Below are 24,220 nucleotides of genomic sequence, written 5' to 3' on the forward strand. Positions count from 1 at the left end.
GGAAGCACTGGGACATGCCGGAGTGAAGGAAGCTGGTTTCCTCCACTTCAGCGTCCAGGTTGTCATTTCAGCTGAGGCTTTCTTTATGGCTGGAGTATTTCTAAAGCCTCTGCTTTGCGTTCGCTGGTTTCTAGTGAAGAGAGAGCTCTGCTGCAGCCTGTCTCTTGTCTAGGGAGCCTGCTGTGATCTGTCTCCTCGGGTCAGCTCCTCATTTTCATAAAATTTCTGGGAACTTAATAGCTTTGGCACCATCAGGTTGGGATGAAAACGATCATTTTGTCAAAAGGAATTGAGGGATGAGGAGTGGAAGAGAGCCATGCGCAGGCGTATATCCACGCTCAGGCAGCGTGATCATGTGTTCCCTGAGGAAGCAGGGCTGAAAAATAACGGTCCAAACAAGGGTGAACAATGCTTCTTTCTCGTCTTATCTCTTGACTGTACTTCTGACCAGGCTCACACTGTTAATCTAAGATTTAGACCACTGTCCTTAATTTAAAGTTGGCTTGCGGGGGCAGAGGTGACTGTGATTTGTAAATGGAAGGAAATGAGCCCTGGCCTTCAGCTGGCACAGCACAGATTAACAATCAATAGTCCAGCAGGACAGATAAATCATGAAAGCCAGGTCAAATCCTGGACAGTTAAAGGCCAGATGGATCGTCCGGATCCAGGACTGTGCCTCATGTGGAAGGCAGGACGGATGCTCCTCTCTTCTGCAAATTTCTGACATGAGGGTTGACAGTTGGTCCTGATAAGTAGTGCAGAATCCTCAAAACGGGGGAGTGGAGAGGCAAAGGCTCCTGGTCAGGCTGCGTAGGAGGAGCGTGGCTTTAGGGCAGGTCCTACAATGGGGACAGTTCTGTGGCTGTACTGGGCACATCGAGGTGACTGGAAGACCCAGCCTGTTCTGAGGCATAAGCCTTCCCAGTGCCATGGCAGGTGGGTTGGGAATTGGAAATGAGGGAAGGGTTGTTCAGGTGAGTTGTCATCGCCCTTAGCTCTGATCCTTGCATGGGGGACCCTTGTCGTGCCATACAGCTCTGGCCATGCGTTCTGTTCCACTGCCTGTCCTGTTTGGGGCTCCGGCACCTGGGAATCGCTGCCTCCAGCCTCATGCTCTGGCAGGAGGGAAGCACCCGAGCAGTCCAGCTGTTGGCTCGACACAGCTAGTGCGTTTCCAAGTGGGGAGGGTGAGCAAGGATCAGGTTGTTAACGCAGATTTCCGAGGGGATTTGTAACGTTACCCAGACTAGCAAGTAATTGCAGCAACCTTGCAATATTACCCTTAATCAGAAAATATTTGTCCTGCGTCCCCATCGCATATTTGAACTCAAAGTGGTGCCAAAAAGACAAGAGGCAGAGTCCTCCAAGAATCTTGCGTCAAACCTACCTATCATAGAAGTGGGTTGAGCTGGAAGGGACCTTCAAGACCATCTCGTTCCAACCCCCCTGCCATGGGCAGGGACACCCTCCACTACACCAGGTTGCTCAAAACCTCATCCAACCTGGCCTTGAAGAATTCCAGGGATGGGGCAGCCACAACTTCTCTGGGAAACCTGTGCCAGTGCCTCACCACCCTCAGAGGGAAGAATTTCTTCCTTAGATCTAATCGACATCTCTCCTGTTTCAGTTTAACATCCAAGAGCTGGAAATTTTGTCAGCTTATAAGTTTCCCCAGCATTGCACTTTCTGAAGAGAAAACGTTTGCGATGTGCCGGAATGCCCTTGGCCGGTTCTAAGCGTGCCTCCAGCGCGAGCAGACAGCGAGCGCTTGACGTGGCTCAGGTTTGAATCCTGCAGGGAATGAAGGTTGATAAACCGCACCCTGAGCAGACACGGCGCGTGGGCAGCAGCGCCTGGCTGGCACGCACGGAGTTACCTGTCGCTGGTGGAAGGTTGGCACCGAGTTACTACAGGGTGAGCACCCGTGTGCAGTGCGTGCACACACACACACTGGCAGGGGGAGCAGGAACACAGGCAGGCAGAGCAGACACACCCCTTGTGTTCATCTCCCTGAAGGCTCCTGCGGCTTTTCCCCCTGCTCAGCTTGGAGGACAGAAGTGCAGAAGGACAAAAGCAGCGGTCTAGCTGAGGGCGCACAGCCCTGGAGCAGCCATGGGCTTTACGGAACGACATTTACGGCTGACATCAGATCTGAGTATTTGCATTGGATTTCAGTGTCAGCATCGGAGGTGGGGCTTAGCGGGGACACTGGTTCAGTCTTCTGATCCAGCCAAGAGGCAGCTCCGCCTGGGAAGATACTCACTCTCCTCGGCTCTGCTATCCTGCTGGCGTCTGACTCCTCCCTCCTGCAGCTCGGAACAGCGCAGGGTGAATCCAACAGCCTCTCGTTTCTACTATGTTTCTCCCTGAGCTACTACAGCTTGAGCATACCTGATCTTCTACCTTCGTTTCCACTGAACTCGTGAGTAAGGCACACTGCCTGATATCCGTCGGAAGGGAATGGCATGTTATTACCTGAAGAGCCCAAATTAACCGTCTTCCAGTACTGAAAGGATTATGAGGAACTGCATTTTTTCTGCCACCTTTGATACTTCATTGTTGCCTGATTTTTCGAGAGCATGAGTTGTTCTGGCTGTCAAGGGTGCTTTCACCAGAATATTTCTTCATGAGACGCCACAAGAGTGCCTAGGAAAACAAAGAAACTTGTGATGTGGAGCTAACAGTGCTGGTTTCAGCTAGTGAAAACTTGCAGAGTCAGTAGGAAAGCAAAGAAAAAAATTTGCCAAGGACAATGTCGGTAACACCTATTAATTTGTCACTCAATGGAACAAGCTTCTTCGCTGAAAATCCCAGCGTTATGGATAAGCCTAGTGAGCAGAGAACTTGGAATGTCTTTCTGTTCTGCTTGACTTTTATCATTGCATTCACAGTGCTTCTGGGCAGCGTTTATTCACTAGTTTCACTGCTGAAAATGCAAAACAAAACCACAGTTTCAATGATCGTGACCTCTTTGTCAGTAGATGATTTGATCAGCATCGTGCCAGTGATTATTTTCATGGTCAGCCAGTGGTCAGTTGATGTCCTCCCACCGCCTCTGTGCACCACCTCAGCGCTTATCTATTTATTCCAGGGCATTTCTAGCAACCTGAAAGGGTCTCTTATAGTTTCTTACAACTTCTACACCATCAACAAAACAGAGACAATGAGCTGCAACACTTCCAAGCGACGAGTGAGCATGGTATGGGCCATTCTTACCGTTTGGATCGTCAGTTTGCTGATCTGCATTTTGCCTCTCTGTGGCTGGGGCAAGTACATCCCCACCTCCTGGGGCTGCTTCACTGACTGTGCCAGTTCCTACATCTTGTTTTTATTTATTGTCTTCTCGCTGTGCTTTTGCCTCCTCGCAGTGCTGTCTGTGCCCCTAACTTACCAGCTGTTGTGCTCAGATGAGCAACAGCTATTACGTGTTGATTACCAGGAAATCTCTCAAGGCTACATCACCCCTGGGACACCCGCAGGCTGCAGTACTGCTATCCCATCTCCGTCACCACTGGACTCTGTGGATAAAACTCTGAAGCATTTCCAAAATGCATGTCCAAGCTCAGAGGCAGTTTTTAGGAATAACGTGGCTGAGAGCGGTGCGCTCGAGCCCCGTGGCATGAACAGCATACAGAGCAGGAGCTTCACGGTGGGCTTCGCCCAGAAACGGTTCTCACTGATTCTTGCTTTGACAAAAGTCGTTCTCTGGCTTCCAATGATGGTAAATTCTCAGATTGCTTTACTTCCTAATGTTTGCTTACATGTAGATTCCGTGTGAGTTGGTGTGCCATGAATTGAAACAGATGAACAGTAGCCATTGCAGTTGTTCCTTATAGTATAGTTTGTGCCAGCAAAAGTCCTTCTGTGTCACTACATGAGTTTAACTGGCTTTCAGCAGGTTTGGCAGAGCCTGATTCAGCGGTGTGTTACTCTATCATCACATTGTCTGTGCCACCTGAGCACAGGAATGAGTAAGGTCCACCCTTTTGTACTGGCAGCTGTCTGACGAGCGTTTGTTCAGCGCTGTGGGCTCTGTGGGTTGTACTGAGCTGGCTCTTCTGCTCACAGCTGTGGGTCACGTCCTTTGCCAGGCTGGTTAGAAAGTAAGAGTTTGTTAGAAAAACGAGGTTTGCCTGCATCTTTGTAATCTCTGTAGCACTTGGGGGGGGGTGTGAGAAGGAGGACTGTCCATGTGCATGCAGTAGTACATTTGGGAACGGGTACATTCATGTATAACTAGAAAGAAGTCCCTTGAGAAGATGAAACGTGGGTCTGGGGCAGTGTTATCCCTGTCCCAGGGATGTGTATGAGCTCAGCACCGGAGCTTCTCCCAATGGAGAGAGAGCATTACGGAGCATCCGCAGCGCAGCCCTGCGCGGTGCTGAGTTCTCCCTCCTGTTCCCCAGCAGGAGTTGGGGTTCCTCAGTACCGTGCCGGAGAGAGCAGTCTCTTAATTGCTTGGATGTGAGTTGCTTGTTTTAATAGTGCTCAGGCATCTCTATTTAGCTAAAGTGAAGGGTTTTTCTGAGAAATACAGAATGAGGAGGAGAGACTCTCTGTTTTCTCCACTCTCTGTCAGAAACAAAATTATTAGGCTCAGCAAACATTAATGACAACCTGTGTCTTTTGTTTGTGTCATATTCATGGGGAGATGTTCTCTTTATTCCTGGAAGTGTCTCGTGTGCCTGCAGTGATTTAAATTTCAAAATGTTCTGCCTTTCAGATACAAATGGTTGTCCAGCACATCACTGGTTTTCAGAGCCTTTCGTTTGAGACACTCAGCTTCCTGCTGACCCTGCTGGCTGCCACGGTCACCCCAGTATTTGTCCTGTCAGAACACTGGATCCACCTGCCCTGTGGCTGCATCATTAATTGCAGGAGGAATTCCTATGCAGTGTCTTCAGAACTCAAAAGTAAGTATGGAAGGGTGACAAGCAGCCGGAATCTGTCTTGTAGTAAAAGGCTAGGAAGTTAGTGTCAGTAGCAGGACTTTGTACTCCTTGAAGTAATTGGCCTGAATTACAGAGATGTCATTCAAAACAATATATGAGACTTAGAACATTCATGTGAGACAGCTGGATGGAAGCAGTGGATGCTGAGGCACAGAAGCTCGGCTGATTTTCCCGGTCCCTGTCAGATCTTTTGGCAGAGCCCGATGGACTCTGAGTCCTCCTTCCAATCTCCCCTCCTACGCTGGCAAAGATATATCTACTGAAGTCTGACTTCTACCAGTCAATACATGGAACATGCTAAACATGTTTAATGTCATGGCGAAAAACCATGCTAATTGCAGGCAAACGATAAGGAGAGGAGCTATTTGTCCCCCTGCACTGTAGCTACTGTCCAGAAGTCAGAGCAACACCAGTAAGCACAGTGCAACGGCTGTGATTCATGGGAGTGGTGTGTATCTCAGCGCGTTCATGGCGCTCGTTGGAAGCTGAGCAACTCCTGCACAGCTTTTGCCTAAAAATACTTCCCTGCATGTTCATCAAGTTTACCTTGGTGTAGCAGAGGATGCCAGACTTTCGCTGGTAACCTTCTTGGAGTCTTCTCAAGCCCTGTTTTTCTCTGGGCCTCCATGTAGCAGCAGCTGGAGGAGTCCCTGCACGTGCTGACTGCCACAGCCTGTCTCCTGCAGATACACGACTTCTGCTCTTGCCAGAAAGAACTCGATCATGCGGTGATACTCAGTGAGAGAAACACAGCTATCGCTCCACGAGCTTATGTCTAGTGAAGAACACATTTGGGCTTCTGTGAACATGAATAACACGGTCATATTTGTGGCTAAAAGGGTGCGTAATGCTTTCCTGCAAATTTCCTGGCCACAGTTACTTCCGGAATGCCTCAGTCTCCAGCGTTCTCGTGTCTGCACAGAGGGCTTGCGTTTTGAATCGCAAATGAAAATGCGTTTCCAGTATCCTCTGAGAGAAGTGTTTGTTATTGAAATGTTTTATTGAAGCTCGTTATACCTGCTCATCTAGGTTCAGTGTCTTTATTAGTGATGACTTTACATTAATTGCACACAAGCATATGCATATATGTTCATACATGTTTGCTTTCTAGGACAACCCAAAATGTATGAACTTAAAAAAATCCAACTGTTCATCAGTAGGTAATTGTGGGCAGTCTGAAGGATAGAAATCTGCCACAGGATATTAAACACGTCTGTATCTGTTAGATCTCTGTTAAAACAGAATAACTATGGTCTGGTAAAAATACCAGTTAAGGAAACCTACAAGGAGGGAAGATAGAGCAATAGTCGATTTTTTTTATTTACATTCATAATTATTATCAGGAATAACTTAACAGAGGCATAATTAAAATTTCCTATTTATAATGCTGCAATTATATACAAAAATGATAGAGTCATGCATTAATCTTTCAGAAGTGAGAGCTGCAGTGCCAGCGTTTGGTACAGTTCTCCCTTGAGGTCTGGTCCAATGGGAACTGAAAGCGCTGGCAAGTTTTAGTTAGAAAGTTAAAATTTGAATGTTAAAACTAGAATGGGATGGGATGGAATGGAATGGAATGGAAGTTAGAAGGGACCTACAAGGATCATCTAGTCCAACTGCAAAAGCTCAGAGCTCAGTACTTGTGAGGATCTGGGTGTTGTTTCCCATTCTCTGGAGTGAAAGTCCTCTGACATCAGTGGATGAATTCCTGCAGTTCGCAGCATGTTCAGGGAGGAATAAAGCTGCTGAATCCCAGGAAAAGCCATTCTCATTCCTGGCTTTCGCTTGCTTTGAACACCTTCTCCAAAGGCAGAAGGGCTTGTGCTGCAACTGATGGTGTTTTAACCACTTTCCCAGAGAGGATGACTGCAGTTCATCAAGAAGGCAGTTTACTTCACATCTATTGAATAGTGGCTATTTAGAGAGATAAATGTACAACAGATGGAAAATCAGCAATTATAAAATTATTTAAAAGAGATCTGTGACTTTTAGGTATTTGTATTAAAGACTGTTCTCAACTTTCAGTGCAATGACTGCCAAGGTCAGAATTTCACCCATAATTAAATATGATCGAGTAAGCACACAAATGGTTGAGTAGAAAGAGAGGTTGTATAAATGTATCTCCATATCTTTTCTTTTATAGTTTAGCATGGAAGGTTTGGTGGGAAGGTGATTTCATTAGTTAAATAAAAGGCACTTCTTTAGTGACTACATAATGTAAGATGAAGAGGAGAAGGATGAAGAATCTCAGGTGATTCGTGTTCAAAAGGGGAAAGAACAGAAGAGTATAAATAATGACAGAAAATTTTTATTTAATTGTTTAGTTACTGTATAAGATTAGTTGGAGCACTGAATTTAGAATGGGGAATATACAAAAATTTCATTGTGTGAATACTTCAACTGTGTATTTTTATTGTAGAATTCTATTTTTCTTGCTTGACTATTGGTATTGAAGGTTAGTTATATGTTCTCAGGAATGTGTTATCATTTTGTACAATTTTTCAGCTTTAGGAATATAGCTGAAACAGGCTCTGAAAAGGAGAGTAGTACAAAATTTAGATATTTTCTTCTTGTGTGTATTCCCTAAAACATCATCTATTGTGTAGTTTCAAAATGGCAGATAATCTACCAGTTTCTGGAAATCTATTAACTTTGTAATGTATAATTTCGGAATTCATTAAGGCGGCGGTATAATAACATACTATCCGTGAAGGCTTTCTTCTGAACAACAGCTCATTCTTTTTATGGATAGAAAATTGCCTGTTTCTAGCAGTAGCTAAATGCTTTATTCCATGGTTTAGAGTGTCGTTGCCGTTGTGTACGTCACCTCGCTTTCCTTCGTGGTTTTGACTCTCTTTAATACGACGTTTCTTCCCTCCCTGCGCAGGCAAACGTCGGGGTTTCGAATTCAACCTGTCGTTCCAGCAAGGCTGTGGAATCTACAAAATTTCCCGAGAAAACCACCACCGCCAGCAGCGCGATGGCGCCGGGAGATCCGTGTCCTGTGCCAGCCTGGTGGCCTGCGACTGCCGGGACTCGCCGTGCGCGCGGCGCGGGGCGGCGTTCAGCACCACGGCGGCGGCGGACAGCTCCCGCGGCGCGCGGCGCCCGGCGGCGGGCGGGGCCGGAGGCTGCGAGCAGGCGGCGCCTCCCGGGGGCCCGGAGCGGCGGTTGTCGCATGAGGAAAGCCAGAAACCGGGGCTCGCCGACTGGGAGTGGTGCCGGAGCAAGTCCGAGAGGACCCCTCGGCAGGTAACGTACCAGTTTGCCCTTACTTTTCTGATAATCAAAGAATCATGGAACCATAGAATGGGTTGGGCTGGAAGGGACCTCAAAGATCATCCAGTTCCAAGCCCCCTGCCATGGGCAGGAACACCCTCCTCGACACCAGGTTGCTCAAAGCCCCATCCAACCTGGCCTTGAACACTGCCAGGGATGGGGCAGCCACAGCTTCTCTGGGCAACCTGTTCCACTGCCTCACCACCCTCATTGTGAAAAATTTCTTCCTTATATCCAATCTTAATCTCCCGTTTCAGTTTAAAGCCATTTCCCCGTGTCCTATCACTACACGCCCTTGTAAAAAGTCCCTCTCCAGCTTTCCTGTAGGCCCCCTTTAGGTACTGGAAAGCTGCTATAAGATCACCCCGGAGCCTTCTCTTCTCCAGGCTGAACAGCCCCAACTCTCTCAGCCTGTCTCCATAGCAGAGGTGTTCCAGCCCTCGGATCATCTTCGTGGCCTCCTCTGGACCCTCTCCAGCAGCTCCCTGTCCTTCTTGTGCTGGGGACTCCAGAGCTGAACACAGTATTCCAGGGGGGGTCTCACGAGAGCAGAGTAGAGGGGCAGAATCACCTCCCTCGCCCTGCTGGCCACAATCCTTTGGATGCAGCCCAGGATACGATTGGCTTTCTGGGCTGCCAGGCCCAGAAAGAATTAGAATTGCCTTGCAAAAAAAATAACAATAATTTTTACTTACATTGGAATTACTGTTAATCCTATTGGTAGTGTATTTACTTCCAGTAAAACGCATACTTAACACTGTATATTTTGGTAGCCACACACCTATTTGCAGAATCTGATCCTACAATAATTTCTCACTTGTCTTCTTATTCATGGGGTTTTAATTATTATTATTTTGTGTGCACCTGCATGATCTATGGATGGTAAGAATTCAGTATGAATTATGTCAATTCATCTTAAGGAATAGGAATTTTCTCTCTTGCTGAAATCTTACTGAATTTTGTGTAATGATTTCCATCTCTCTTGAAGGTGGTTTGCACTGCTCGGTGGGGGTAAGGATCCGGTGAAAGGCTTTGCATCTCTGGTGCACAAGTAACAGACTAAGGAACTGGGACTGCTGGTCTCCTCTCAGTGTTAGGTCAGGTACAGCTGGAAATGCTGTCTGGTGTTCTGGTATGACCAACCCACTCAGCTGCACTGGGATTAAGAATTAAAATGTGAAAACGTCTGTGCTTGGCTAAAAGCTGGTCAGCCACCTCGGCAAAAGATAATGAGTTTCAGCTGAATGGAAATTGGCCAACATGGAGGCCTCGGGTTTGAAATTTAAACCCTGCCAATAACACGTGCAATCCTTGTGAGTGTGACGTCGTCTTTGCTGATTTTGCAGTTACTGGATTCACATAGTGAGGTAAAGGCAGAAGGTTTTTCTCCCCAGTGATCCGACCCCCTCCCTCAGATGATAGGCTGGGGCTGGCGCTGGAAGCGGGCATGTCAGGAGCAGAGGAGGGTAGGTCACCTTTAGCAACTCAGCCTTTGTCAAAATGAGGAAAAATCAACCACGTTTTACTAACATTTGTAAATAGCAAAGTTAGTCAGCAGTGGATCTGATCCCAAGCATCCCGAGTCCAAACATCCCAGCTTTGGGTCAGGTGCATATTCCGTTAGAGTTAGTGGGGCTTCGTCACAATCTGCATGAAGGTTTAATTTGAAAAGATGCTGCTTTTGGTGTGTCTGGTGCCAGCACCACGCAGTGCCACGGGGAAGGTCACTTTTAGCAAGAGTGAGTGTTCTCCAGAGGACGGGAGCACACGGCAGCCACGTGGCACTGCGCCAGGGCCCGACGTGGCCCCGGGAAGCCAGGGAGAAGAACGAAGTCTCTCCCTGCCTCACTTTTTTTTCCCCCCCTCTGAGCAACAAGTGGTATTTGCAGCAGACTGCCCGTTTGAATTTGTATTGTGAAAGCAGTATTTTTTATTCTGTTATTTTCAGACCTCAGATAAGCCGTGAGAAAGGTACCAATTACTTTGATTTAGCGTTTTGAAGTGTAGGGTGCCTGGCAATCCATGTGATGCCTTTGATTTTCCGTTGAAGCTGTGTGCTGCAGGCGGATGGCACTACCTTGGAGTGATAATAATGATGCCGTAGCTGGTTGTCTCCTCGTCATCTGTTCTGTGAGTAAAGAGTTACTCCATCAAAGCAATTTCTCTGGAATAAAAGTGGCATGAAAGGAGAAAGAGGCAGGAGGTTTTATTTAGTGCCGATGTAGGCTAGCTGTAATTGAGAGGGAGAGGAAAAAATGGTACTTGTCATTTCTAACTCTTGCTCAGCTGCGTTTTTGAAAGACACCTTTAACATGTCATAAAACACCAGTGTGTCTCCCTTTGCTAAAGAGATTGGGTGTAAATATGTCATGTCTTTTTTTGGCTATAGTGAAATGCCTTCAGGCAACAGAAATCTCCAGGCAGCAATATGTTCCAGGCTTTCTGATTGTTCTTTTCCTTTGCCTTGATACCTCATCTGTGGGTTGCCTCAAGCGAACTCCTTCAAGAGACTTTCTGTCTAGAACCCATTTATGTACCTCATAAAGAGAAAGGGGGGAGGCCGTGTGAATTACTTCACCTAGGAGGAGTCAGTGCTGTGCCTCTGTGTGTCTGAAGTTTGAAGTTTTTCTAGCAGAGAAAAATACACAGCATCTTTCTTACTACTGGAAAGTTGTACACATTCCATTAAACACCAGGTGCAGCACAGAAGCTGAGTTACAAATGGACTTGAAGATGATATTTGCTTTCCACTGGCCTGTACAACTATACCCAGGCTAATCTGCTGTGGTGGTCTCGTCTGGTCGCGTCCTGCAGGTGCTGTTCCCTTGGTTGGAAAATCAATGTAGCATTTCACCATCATCTTCTAACTTTGCTCCAAGTGGGACAAAGTGGTGTGGTCCTTGCGACACGTGCGGGCTCTGCCTGCAGCTAAACTCTGTTGAATTGCACCAACAGCAGGAATAGTGAGAGTGGAAACGTTTGCCCAGGAGGGCAAGGCTAAATGTAGCCCAGCTCCTTCGGCGCTTCCCTCGCGCTGGCACCCCAGTGTGAAGCTGCTGGCTTCCTATGGCTGCTCTTTATCCTATCTGGTTCAGATAAATAAGCAACAGCTTTCAGATCTGTTGCTTAAACAGGTTTTTATGAATGTGAGATACAAGTATACATGAACACACGGAGCTGGAGGAAAGAAATAAAAAACTGGGCTGTGGAGAAGGGTGGAGGATAAGTAAGCCTTGTGGAGCTGACCAGTGACACTGCGTGTCAGAGACTCTTAAAGGAATCAGTCCTGCAAAAAGCTGCCACTGATTGGTGTCAATATTCCTTTTCTGAAAGAGCAGACAGTGCTACAAACAAAATCAATATCCCACTGGCCAAGGGATCCTTGTACCTGGGCCCTCGTGCCACTCAGTGGGATAGGCGTTGCAAAAGCAGTGCGATTTAGACACCTCCCAGTAAAGCCATTACATTCTGGGCTCGTAACGTTCTCCATTTTTTAAAGGCTTATGCTGTTCTTCAACATAATTGTCTTTATTTTCCGAGTAAGCAAACCCACCATTTTGGTTTAATTTTGCAGTACCTGCAGCTCAGCAGAAGGCCTGTTAGTACGATGCTTGCAGATGAACTCGGAACAGTGCTCCAGGGCTGGCAGTACACACGTCAAATTGCCTTCACCGAGTCTGGTGAAAGGGGTAAGGCCCAGTTTTGTAGCTATTCCAAAAAAAGAGAATGAATGTCAGCAGATCATCTCCTGTTCAGAGAGTGACCACTTCCTGCTGGTAGGGCGATGGGGAGAGCTGGACTGGACAGCCCCAGCTCTGATTTCTGTACCCTCCACGTGCTGCCCCGTAGAGCTCTTCTCTCCACTGCAGCACAGACCTTCAGACAGTTAATACTGCAATCAGCCCTGTCAGTCAAGACCATAAAAAATAATTTTCAAATGTTCGTGGCTGGAAGGCTTGGCAGATATAACTATGCAAAAGCCATGTTCTTTAGCAGGAGATGTAGATTGCAGAGTTGCACCTTCCTGAAGCAGGAATTTTCAGTTCTGTGGACACTAACACTGCTTTAATTGTGGTCCAGTTGACAAAACCCTAATTACTTGAGCCTCGTTGATGCTGTGGGATGGAGACAGGGGTGGAGTGCTCTCTGCAGCTGGGAGCCAGACGGTTGCCTCAGGGCGGTGGTAGCCTCATTGTTCTGCTTTTAAACTTCAGGGAGCTTCTCCACCTACCTCCCTGTAGGAACATGGGTGCACTTAGCCTTCAGTTGCGTGGTCAGTTGTCCACGTTCACTGTACCACAGGAGGAAACCACCTCAGAGAGAAATACAAGAGCCAGAATTAATTTGCCCAGGTAGCCACAGTGCTGGCGTTTTTATACTTTCAAGTGCATGACTTCACAATTTAAATGTTCCTCTAACGTGGATTTTGAAGAATATCTCTGTTTCTTGTGCACACCCTTCGTGCAAATAATTAAAACTAACTTGGAAGTTTTCATTCTGTGCGCTCTTTGTTACGTGAAAGTGCAAAGAAATTAGAAATTGTCATAAATATGTCACCCTGTCTTGTAGAACAAATGCACAGGATTACATAAAGACCAAATCTGTACTTGCTCTAAAAATCTTATTAAAAATAGCGAACATACAAATTAAAACAGGCGCTCCCAATTTCCCAGCTATTTTTGTAAGCTCAGTGTCGGATGTGGCAGGTGTCTGGAAGGCAATAAGTTTGGTGAAAGCCAGACATTTCAGCAAATCCTGTCAGGCAAACCTGTTGCCTTGTTGCAGAGAGTTGTTTCTTGTAAAATCAGCTGTTCTGTCTATGAGGAACACTATTTAAATGTAATAGATTTGAAACAGCAGATCTTTACATGGAAATACGGATTGTTTGTAATAATTTTAGCATAAGTGCAGAGCATCTAGACTTCTGGAGGACATGAGTGGTTACAGGCCACAGAAAAGCTGCAGCTCATGGCAGATGACTCCCGTGGAGCCCAGCAGTTGGGAGAGCCCGGGGCTGGTCTGAGTGCCCGCGAAGCCGGGCACCTTCGGAGCGACTGTCCGTGTGGCACCCTGCTGCGGGGGGTCGCTGTCGGTGCTGGGGGCGTTATTTGTGGAATATCAACGGGCTTTCTGTGGAGCTCGTTCCCTTCAGCCCCAGACAACTGAGTAAGAAGTTCTGTGTGTAGACACAAATATTCTTACCCTGAATGCTTCTGTTGGACTCGATGATCTCTAAGGTCTTTTCCAACCTAGAAATCTATGAAAATCTATGTTGCACATTCTGTTACTGATTTGCTCCACACAAATTTGCTCCACATCAGGCAGGCCAGTGACAAATAGCGGTGTTCAGGTCATCTGAGGTGAGCTTATCTATTCTTGTCGTACCCTCTTAGCTCTAAATTCATTGCAGTCAGCTTCTCAGAGGGCAAACCATTGCAGTAATTAATTTTACTGCAGCTAATTTTTATTTTTAGGGAAGTGGAAGACTAAGCCTCTATTTTAAAATAAACAGAAAACACATTGTCTCTGGAAAGAAACGTTGGGATCCTTACTGGAAACATTCTAAAAATAGAACTTTTCGGCTAGAGCTGTATTCTACCAGAGTAATTAGGAATGCAAACTCATTAGAGCTTTATTTAGATTGCGGAGATTTCTGTTTGGGAAGGCGGCATTGCCCAGTGGGAGTGGGACGCAGCAAAACCTGCCGTCTGTTCCTGGCTCTGCTGCTGCCCTGGAGCAGGCTGGGAGAGTCGCTCTCCATCCTGGGACCTCCCATCAGAGCTCTCCTGGCTTTGCCAGAGACGAGATGCACGCTCTGATGCAATCTCTGCTTCCCTGTAACACTAATTTTACACCTATCTTATTATTCCAGGGCCTGCGAATTGAAAATTAGGAATAGTGAGGGAGAATCTACAGATTACCGTGTGCTTGAGTCCGTTGCCCAGACACAGGCGTGTAGAACCGGTTGAGATGTCTTAAGAGTGTCCCTCTTGGCCTCTAGCTGCTGCTTTTGGAGGCTGCAGGTGTCCCATTAGTCCCCTGTTATTTTTGAAAGGTTTATTGAGAATTTCTTGAATCCTCTAGAGCGTCTCTGCTGGCACTAAGCAGCCTTGTCTGTTCAAACTTTAAATGTCGGGGCACGCAGCCTTCTTGCATAGTCAGCAAGTAGCTCCTAACTTAGGCGTGCTGGAGCACCCTCCAAACAAATTTGCTTCTTTCCCTTGATCATGTAGGAATTCCAGGCTCTTGGACATTTTCTCTTTTCCCCCAGGTAGGCTTTTTTTTCTTTACTGGCTTTACCATATTGCAACAGAAGTTTATTATCTCTAAAATTCAACCCAGGGAGGTGGTTGAGTCCCCATCCCTGAATGTGTTTAAGAAAAGGGTGGATGAACTACTTAGGGATATGGTTTAATGGGGGATTAGGGACAGTTGGACTGGATGATCTCTAAGGTCTTTTCCAACCTAGAAGTCTATGAAATCTCTGAAATTGAGCTGCGTGAGCCACCGTTCCCATCATGCGGCTCCGAACAGTTTGTCTTTGATCTCACTTGCTAATCAGCGTTACGTAGCTAAGGATCCACTTCTGGAACAGTCAGCTTTGTTCACAGGGCATGAAGTGTCAATTGAGAACCATGTTTGGAGAATGGAGCTGTTCAGCCTTTCCCTTCCCTGCTGTGCAGTCATCCACTCCCTGAAACAAAAAATTGCCAGGAAATCCTAGGAAGTGTGTGATTATCCAGACTGGACAGTGGTTTCTGCAGGTGCTAACTAAGCACTGGAGAACTGGGACCGCTGAGTTTAAGATCCCTGTGGTGGGATGAATCCAGTTACACTTAATATAAAATGTGAAAAGTATATGGAAATGTTTGGTACTTGAAATATTGATACGTTAGCCTTAAAGAGTTTTCTAGGCTTCCTCTAGCAGAATAAATTCTTGATCACTTGTAAACTAGAGTTTGAAATTATTTGGAGTGTCGCATGTAAACACATGAGAAACAGTATTGCAAGTTGACAGCAGTGGCACACTCCTGGCTTTTCTGTGAGGCCCAGCTCTGCAAATTGCTGCTCAGCTGCTGCAGGCACTGCGGGGAGCAGAGGGGGTGCCGGAACCCTTGGGAGCCCCGCACCAGCATGCGGAACGAGGCTCTGCTTCAGCGAGTGATGAAATTAACATTTTCTTCGAGTGTACTTGCAGCTTCATACCCCTTTATTAATATTTCATATAACTATTTCACGGCAAACCAGATAGAAAAAGGGTGTTTTTCTTTGGTTTCTGCCAGTTTGCAAGGAGAAATACAATAACAGGTTCTGTAAAGGTTACCTTTCCCTTTCCTTCCCCTCCCTCCCAAAAACGCCGTAGGGATCAAAAACTTACCTTCTTTTCAGGGAAGGCTGCAGAATTTCCAGGTTCCATAAATGGCCTTAGTAGGTTCATTTAAAAACTGTAAGTCAGCTGGCTCCTGCTGGGCCCTTTCGCACTGCTCCCAGCACTGTCAAATGGAAGCTTTCTGTCTTCTGTGAAATCTGGAAGGTGGATGATTTAATTTAGTAATGAAAGGATTTGCTTTATTAATTATGCAGAGATTTCTCTGTTCAGAATGCATCAGCACTCCTTAAGGAACAAGTGCATTTGTGATTTATTTCATTGTAGTTTTTTGTCTCTGCCTGTTAAAAATGCGTGTGCTGGTGCATGTAGTTCTCCAGTGAAATCCCTGTCCCACATTCTGACAGACGGAAGAGCCTCCAGGCATCTCGGGCAGGAGCTGCACAGAGAGAATGCCCTGTGGTAGGACATGATGGAAATAAACACTCTCCACAAAAAGTAGCACTGGGCAAGGGAAGGGCCAGCTCCCAGTGGCAGGAGCTCGTGGCAAACATCATGGCATTAGAGATCCTGCGTTCCCGAGCGATGAAATGCATGAGATATATATTAAGCAACTTTGAAAATTACCAACTTGCTTTTTTTGTGGTGCAAACCTGCAGAAAACAGTCCTCCAGAGGGACAGCTCAGATTTAGTGCTAGTCTGCAACTTTTATGAGGCTCAGCAGATATTTTGTGGGATTCGGTTAAAGCTGGCCTCAGCATAAAGGTAGTGATTTTGGCTTACAGAATGCTTTGATCGGGAAATGCCGTGGTTATTTAATTGGAACATTTGAGCGTTTCCAAAGTGAAACCTTTCAATCCTACCAGAAATTAAAAAATTAATTGTAAAAAGATAAATATATACATATATGTGTGTGTACAGTGAATAAATACTGGTAGGTATCTATCCATGTGTGCACACGGAGAAGTATCATCTGCAAGTGGATACAAGAACCAGAACAGACTTAATTTTAAATCTGCGGTGTTCAAGCAGGTAAATGTCTGATCCTTCCTTCACCTCTCCTGGTTGAGAGTGAGTAAGGTCTCAGAAAGACAAGTCTTCACTTCGTAGGGTCGGAATCGTTGATAGCCAGGCTTCCTTGTCCTGTGTAGTTACCATGGATGCCAACTGGTATGGGATGCGTGAGGGTTAGAAAGAATGCTCTTCAGCTCTGGCATGTCTTTGTGGTAATGCTACAAATCCTGGTATGACTAATTCTGATAAAACAAACACAATACTAGAGTTGTAGAAAAACTTCTACGTTTCATTCAGGAATAATGATAATTTTTATGTGCATCAAATACACTGCAAAACTGTTGAGATACAAAAGCTGCCAAATGGCACTTTGGTTGAAAATCCAGGATTTAATTTTATTTCACAAAGCTCTTTACCTTTATGCTGGCGCCTGATTGCTGGCATTGTCAAGACAGCATCACAATGTTGCCTTTCTGAGGATGATCCAAGAAACAAGTGGCTTTAAGTTTTCTGTACCTTCTTAAAGACGTCTTTGTCAAAGTGCTTTGAAAAGAGAACAGTGTAAATTGTGTGGCAGGAGATAATATGTGTATTTCTTTTAGAAACTAGGTTTTCTTTCAAATACAGGAATACAAAGCGTGTGGGCAAAAGAGAGTGGAAAGAGGTCGGTGGGGCAGTACCCTTCCAAAAAGCATTTTGGGCCCGGGCTGTGGAGAGCGAGGTGGCAGCTGTTCAGAGACAGCACAGTGGATCTCTTTCTGTTTTCAGTGGAGTAAAACTGAATCATAACCCTTGTACAGCTGTGAATGCTCTTGTTTGTGCTAAATTAGTGCAGAGATGAGGTACAGAACCTGGAGGGATGAGCTGAAGGCCGCCGTGAAGCGATAGTGAAATTGCTTCCTGTTCTGTGGCTTTAGAACTCAATTGCGTTGTGAGACTTAAAATCAGGAAGCTGAACTGTAGGAAACGTTGGGAGTGGAAGATAAAATAGTCTGGTTTGCTAGTAGATTCCTCTTTACTGCCATGGATGTATTGTGAGAAGCAAAAATGGATATTTAATAATGGTATCAAGGACAAGATAAGGGTCGCAGTCTGTTCTCATTAACAGTAATTCCAGTACTAATTTCACCTGGCGGTACATAAACCCAGGAATGCATTCTTCCCTCTGTTGGCCCAACAGTGGTTTTATTCATAGCGTTTTGCAGTTGGGCACCTTGGCTGTGGAGCCAAGCTTGCGGAGCGAGCACGAGGCGGCTGTGAACCAGGAGGGAGCCTGGCAGCGTGGTCGGTGCCCTGTGCCATGCTCAGGAGCCCAGGGGCCGGAGCCAGTCCTCGGCCACTGGCCCCTCTCCGGCTCCAGAGCAGAGCCCTTTCAGGTGCTCTGGCTGCAGAGGGTCTGTCCAGCGTGGAGCACAGCCTTCCTGGGGCTGTGGCACTGCAGGGCCAGCACTTGGCACTGAATTTTCGGTTCAGATCTCTCCTTGGGCTTTATATATAGGCTTTATATAGGCCTTCCCCTATCATGTAATTCCAGGGTTTGATTTAATTTTTAATAAACTCTGCTTAGTAAGTTCTACAGTATCATGCAAATGCTGCTTACTTTTTTTTCAGTAATTACTCAGATTTTTTTAAACGTTGAACATTTTGCGTTGGTGGCAAATGGGTTTGTTTCATACACATGTACTTGGTCAAAGCTTGCCCTTAATAGCCCAGTTGCTGCATGGAGGGAGTGTGAGTTGGAAGCTGCTCCCTGCAAGGACAGGGGTTACTGGGCAGGCATCGGTCACAGTCATGAGTGCACGGTGTGACGGTGCACGGTTTGCAAAGAGACAAATGGATTCCCTACTCGTGGGAACCGGTGACGGCATCTGTAATTGAACAGTATTTCTACTGGAATTTTTCTAGTGGAAAATGATGTAGTTTATTGGCTTCCTAGTCAGTGACTGGGAAGTGGCACAGGAGACTTGGTATGTCCCTTTCAGTTCTGAAAGGAAATACTGATTTCTCAATGGAAAACATACTTTCAGAAAGAGCCACAAAATCTGTGGTCATTGGAAAATTTCTCATTCTCCAGACCTGGAGTATTCATTCCAGCGAGTGAGGATTACTCATTCTCCCTTCAGGTGCCTCAGACATACCCTCCATCTTCTTGATGTTCAGTCTGACAAATCTGCAGTGTTTTATTAAGTAGAACATAACCTTGCGCTGAAGTAATCAGTTCTTATTCAGCGTATTTTTTTTCATACTCTTTAGCTGCCTTTCTGGATAATCTAAGTGCTGTTTTAGACTGTTTTTCAGACTCTGAGCTTGATTAACTATGAGAAATGCAGACACTCTTAACCAACCCTGCAAAGGACTTCCAGTGTTGAATGCAGAAATGAGACAGGGGGCTGGAAACAGAGCTGTAAGGCTTGTATCCAACAGAAGCACCAGTCTAAGTGTGTGTTACCAAAATTGTTAGGTATCCAGGCTCTGTCTATTGCAATATTCAAGGCACTAACCTTGTGCCTCCATCTGCATTGCTTAGAACCAGTAGGCTTTGCCACCTTGAACTTCCTCAGAGCTGATTTTGTTGCTCTGTCCTCTGGTGGCCTTAGTAACCACCCGGGATGGAAGACAAGTGGACAAGGGCTTCCTCAAGCTAAGAAAACAGTTATTCTCACATCACTCCTCTCCTGGAGGAGAGATCCTCATTAGCAGTTACTACAGAAAATGTGAGTGCCAACACCTAACTGCTTCAGAAAAGGGCTCCCTCGTCGTCGCTTTGAAACGAAGGCTGCTGGTGCGTGCCCTTAGGAGAGCTACACTGGAGGGGCCCCTGTACCCGCGTGGCTCTGTGCTTGAGCAGCAGGCAGGGGCTGGCAATGAGCTGCTGTCATCCAACATTCACCTCTCTAGGACCGTCGCCAGCTCGATGACACAGCACCATAGTTGCTTCTGTAACTGCACATTGGAAGAACACTTGAGGGCCATTTTTCTCTGACAAATCTATTAAGGAGACCAATAGAACTTTGATTTCCTTCCAGCAGGGCAAGCCAGCTCCTATGGTTTTGTCAGGCAAATTCCTTTGTCAAAGGACCACTTTAAGTCACAGTCTGGCCAGATTTTTCTGCGCAATGAAACGTAATTTCCTTTTCTTGCCCTTTAGTGAAGGGGAGGTAATGTGGCACTTGATTTAGCTGTGTGCTTGTAACGTACCTAGTTCAATAAAAGCCTCATCACAACAGCTTCCTTTAATAATCAGCAAGTAATGGCCCTTCATAGTTCCCTGCGAACAATTTTACCTTTCCAACTGGTATCCTAAACCTCTCTGTTTTTCCTTGCTTTCTCAGTTTTACTAGAAGGGAAATACTCCACAGAACCGGTCGAAATGGAAGGGGTCCTTTCCATGCTGAAATAACGCTGGCACTTCTCCACACTGCCGATTATCAGACCTGGTCTTTCTGTCACTCCTTCATCCTCCCTGTTCACACAGTTTGCACAAGACAAATCAGTACTCAGGAGGACAATACTGGAGCTTCTGCTTCCGAGGGTAAGCTCAGGGCATCCTTCTGTAACCGGGCCTGGGAAAGACCGGTCATTTCTGAAGCTCAGCTATTCTACTCTTTGTCCCTTGGTTGCAGGTTGATTAATCACAACGCTCACAAACGAAGAGGCATATTCTGCTCTCATAGACAGCTGTGTCTGTCTCTCGTTTTAGCCCTCCCTTGCACAGACAGGAGGAAACGTGGGCGCTATCCAAACTCACTAAGTGCCTCAGACTTACACATCCTGATAAACCAACTCTCGGTCTTCCCCTGGTTACTCTCGTGCTTTGTCATTTTTTCACCTCGTGCATGGGCTGCTGTAATACTGTTTTGTAATCCCAAATCAAAGTGTTCAAGGCCAGGTTGGATGAGGCTTTGGGCAACCTGATGTAGTGGAGGGTGTCCCTGTCCACGGCAGGGGGGTTGGTACGAGATGATTTGAAGGTCCCTTCCAACCCAAACCATTCTATGATTCTATGATCATCCAGAAAGTTCCATGCTACTACAGAGCGTGTGTCTGTGTGTATATAAGAGACAGGACAGGGGAGGATGAGGTTTGGGCTGGTGGTTTGCCCTGCCAGACAGCAGCAGCAGGAGGTAGGGAAGCACCTTAGCTGAAGAGGTTGCTGCAGGCAGTAGGAGTAAGGTTGGAGTTCACATAACAATGTGATCTGGAGATAATCAAGGTAGATTTAAAAGATGGTCAGTGGGTCCCGAAAGCAGCGTAGTAACAGCGACACAGAAGACTGTGCAGGGGTTCACCTTGCTGCCTGGCAGCTCTTCAGTACCCTCTGCCTCGTGTCTGTGTGGGAGCAGAGCTGGATTCCGCACCGGCCCCTCGTTTCAGTATTCTCTGTGTGCATCATCCCTCTGAACCAGTGCAGCCCTTCCCCATGAACTGCCCTCTCCCAAAGTCGGCACTTCACTGACTGCCAAGGACTCTGCTTTTGGCAACGCCGTGGTTTGTTTTAATTGTATTTTTTAGTGAATAAGAGCAAGTTTTCGAATGCTCTTCCCTGCCCTTCCAGTAGGCAAAGCCCAACTGTAGCAAAGCAGATCAGGACGGAGCAATAGATGAGCCCTCAGTGAGATTCTCCAGAACCTGAGTCCGATGTTTCTTTGCCCTATTCGTCTGCTGGTGCCATTGCTGTGATTCTGTCCGACAAGAGTCACGAATGGACAGCACCATTAAAAATGAGTCTCTATAGCATGAGAAAAAGAGTTGGGATCTGCCCTGCAGCGCTGCAGAAGGGAACATGTAACAACCTGCCACTGAGTGAGCCGCCACAGTCCACAGAGGAGCAAACCACGTCCTCTGTTCTCCATGCAGGTGCTCACAGTGATTTCTTTGCATAGTGCCTTTATTTATTTAGAGCCTCTGCAACACTATTTTCATTTCAGCTGCTTAAAATTCTTGGTTTGAGCATGACCTTCAGTAGTACGGAGCTGTAACTTAATTTTCTTTCTCTGCCTTCAAGTGTGTTAAAATTTCTCTACTGATAAATTCAGTTTTGTTCTAGAAAAAAATCCCATACTGGCTTCTGTGAAATGTGATTGGGAATGAGGTTCTTGATGGGCCCTCTGCCCGTCAGCGTAGTGGTGCTGTAAATCCTTGTTAGAGATTTCCAAGTGATACTGTTGAATGAACATTATTTCCACCGTAAAAATAAACAAAAATGCACAAAAAGCTCCTTGAATAATATCTGACAATTTGATTTGGAAAGTTTAGCTTGGTAGCTAAGCCATCTGACCTCGGGCACCTAACTTAGTTAGGATGCCCAGAGGAGACAGATGCAGTCAGCGTTGGGTCTTGGGTCTGAAGGATCCTCTGGTGTCATTTCTTTCCTCTCTGTCACTGGATGAGAAGCTTTAGGAGATCACTGACTTGATCTGCGTGACACAGAGTGGAAACACTTTTGGATGTCCCTGTTGATACCAGCTGGAGAGGTGCCTGCTGGTGCTGGCTGTCTCGTTGTGGACCAGCTGCAATGAAATGTGAAGTCTGTAGACTACTATAGTAAAGTCTGTGTGTCCGTAGGCTGTAGCTGAGTCCAAGTCACTTGGGACTTCATTTTTTATACTACAGTGTGTGATTGATTATAAAACACTTCTTTCTACTCTTTAAAAAGACATAATGTTAATTTAAATACCAGGTTTCTAAAATACTGCAAGGAAAAGTCTACAACAGTAAAATAAGTTCACGAAGGAAGCGTAATTGGCTTATTTACAATGGATTCCAACTTCAAAAATCAGCATTAGATAATGGTCATTCTTCCTCTTTTCAGCGATCCGGTGGGGCCTTGGCCATCCCTCTGTGTGCATTTCAAGGAACTGTGTCTCTTCAGGCACCCACAGGGAAAACGCTCTCCTTGTCCACGTACGAGGTAAGCACTGATGGGCAGAAAATAGCACCCGCGTCCAAGAAAATCGAAGTCTATCGATCCAAAAGTGTCGGTCATGAGCCAAACCCAGAGGAGTCTCCCGGTACGTTTGCTGACACAAGCGTTAAAATTCATTTAGAGGTTCTTGAAATTTGTGACAATGAAGAAGCCCTGGATACTGTGTCAATCATCAGCAATATCAGCCAGTCCTCCGCACAGGTAAGGTCTCCATCGTTACGTTACTCACGGAAAGAAAACAGGTTTGTCTCGTGTGATTTAGGTGAAACTGCTTCCTACTCCCTCTTCATACCCTCAAACAACCCCGACAGCGACATTAACATATCGATTCCAGACACTGTCGAAGCTCATCGGCAGAATAGCAAAAAGCAGCATATGGAAAGAGGTGGTTATCAGGAAGAAATACAAATGTTGAATAAAGCGTACAGAAAACGGGAAGAGGATGGCAACAGCAATTAAAAGGTGTTTAATCTAGACATTTAAACTGATTTGGCAGACATTGCTCCTCTTGACTCAAGTTACCCTAGCAAATACAACGTCAACTCTTTTTTCCTAACAGATACATTAATTTTGTTTGTTACACTGTTAAATAGATTAAAACTTTTAATGATTTATGGATGGGGTAACAAATATGTAAGTGCTTTACAGCTTTGCATAGTGAACTTCAAGTTATCTATATATCTATTTATCTGAAGAACACTTGTACCTAAAAGGAATCCTAAATAAATTCTTAAAAAGCAACTTTGGTTGCTTGTTAGCACTGAGTGGTCTGTCCGTGGGAACCTCCAGAAAATAAGGGAGCAATTCCACAGGCACGAAGTTAAAAGTTTTGGCTGACTTGCAGTTCTGCTCTTACTGATGTGCCAGACTTGAACTATTTATCTAAAAAAAATGTAGCCCAAACCTAAAACTAGTTTATTTAGTTGTCTAAGTAGAGGATTAAAAGACATGTAAATGTTTGATTTTCTGCTGCTCTATATGTGGTTCATATGTAATGCCTATGTAAGTGTATAGACATGGAATATGGGTGGCTGAAATGTAAGCATGTGCATTTTGTAAATACGACATGGCGAAACTTAAAGAGTGTTGTCATGGTTTGACATTTCTTTGATCAAATGTGACAAATGGGTTAATGTTATGCCAGTACTCTGAAGAGTCCCCTTGTTTGCCTCCGTGATCTTTTACTGAGTTGTTTTCCAACATGACAGAATATTTGCACTCAATCGAGATAAAGACAACATTTGGAATATTTGAAGAGCTAGGATGTCAAAAGTAATTTGAATAATTCTTCGTGTCTGAGTTGTCCCTAAGCAGGGAATACTTATGCTATGTCATCTTTCTCCTCAAGGCCCATATGAAGCCAGTACTTCTCTCAACACAGCCACGAGGGCAGGTGTAGCTTGCAGGGAGTTGTAGGAGTCCCAGTGGCTCACAGCGGAAAAAAGTAATGGTTTTTTCTGCCATTTATATTCTGTCAGTAAACCTGACACTCGTCTTTGGATGGACCCTTGTGCTTTAGATCTGAGTCAGGAGCTGAGGGTTCTGACTGATTTGGCCTTAGCAGAGGGGGAAGGAGCTATTCAGGGCGGCCAAACTTAGAGACTGAATGTAGACATTGACCTCAGAGAGTGAGTCTGGTTACCCAAATCGGGTTCCTGCCCTGTATCACCCTCAGGAGCAGCCCATCTCCTTACTAACTTATAAGGAACATAGAACTAAGT

General features: G+C 45.8%; 1 protein-coding gene across 1 annotated transcript; it reads left to right on the plus strand.

Moving 5' to 3' along the window:
* Positions 1-2,752: 2,752 nt before the first annotated feature.
* GPR149 (G protein-coupled receptor 149) lies at positions 2,753-22,958 on the plus strand. The gene is made up of 4 exons (XM_086618617.1): positions 2,753-3,721; positions 4,724-4,913; positions 7,840-8,204; positions 22,386-22,958. Exons 1-4 carry the CDS (start codon positions 2,753-2,755, stop codon positions 22,956-22,958), a joined length of 2,097 nt encoding a protein of 698 aa, XP_086474743.1.
* The last annotated feature ends 1,262 nt before the right edge of the window (positions 22,959-24,220 follow it).

Source organism: Tauraco erythrolophus, chromosome 11, assembly GCF_009769465.1.
Source record: "Tauraco erythrolophus isolate bTauEry1 chromosome 11, bTauEry1.pri, whole genome shotgun sequence".
NCBI classification, from domain to species: Eukaryota; Metazoa; Chordata; class Aves; order Musophagiformes; family Musophagidae; genus Tauraco; species Tauraco erythrolophus.

Bases quoted from the DNA above. Each gene is read 5' to 3' on its own strand.
- GPR149 (XM_086618617.1), top strand. From the start codon at position 2,753: ATGTCGGTAACACCTATTAATTTGTCACTCAATGGAACAAGCTTCTTC. The intron at 4,914-7,839 runs GTAAGTATGGAA...CTCCCTGCGCAG, and splicing joins AGTGTCTTCAGAACTCAAAA to GCAAACGTCGGGGTTTCGAA. The intron at 8,205-22,385 runs GTAACGTACCAG...TCCTCTTTTCAG, and splicing joins CCGAGAGGACCCCTCGGCAG to CGATCCGGTGGGGCCTTGGC.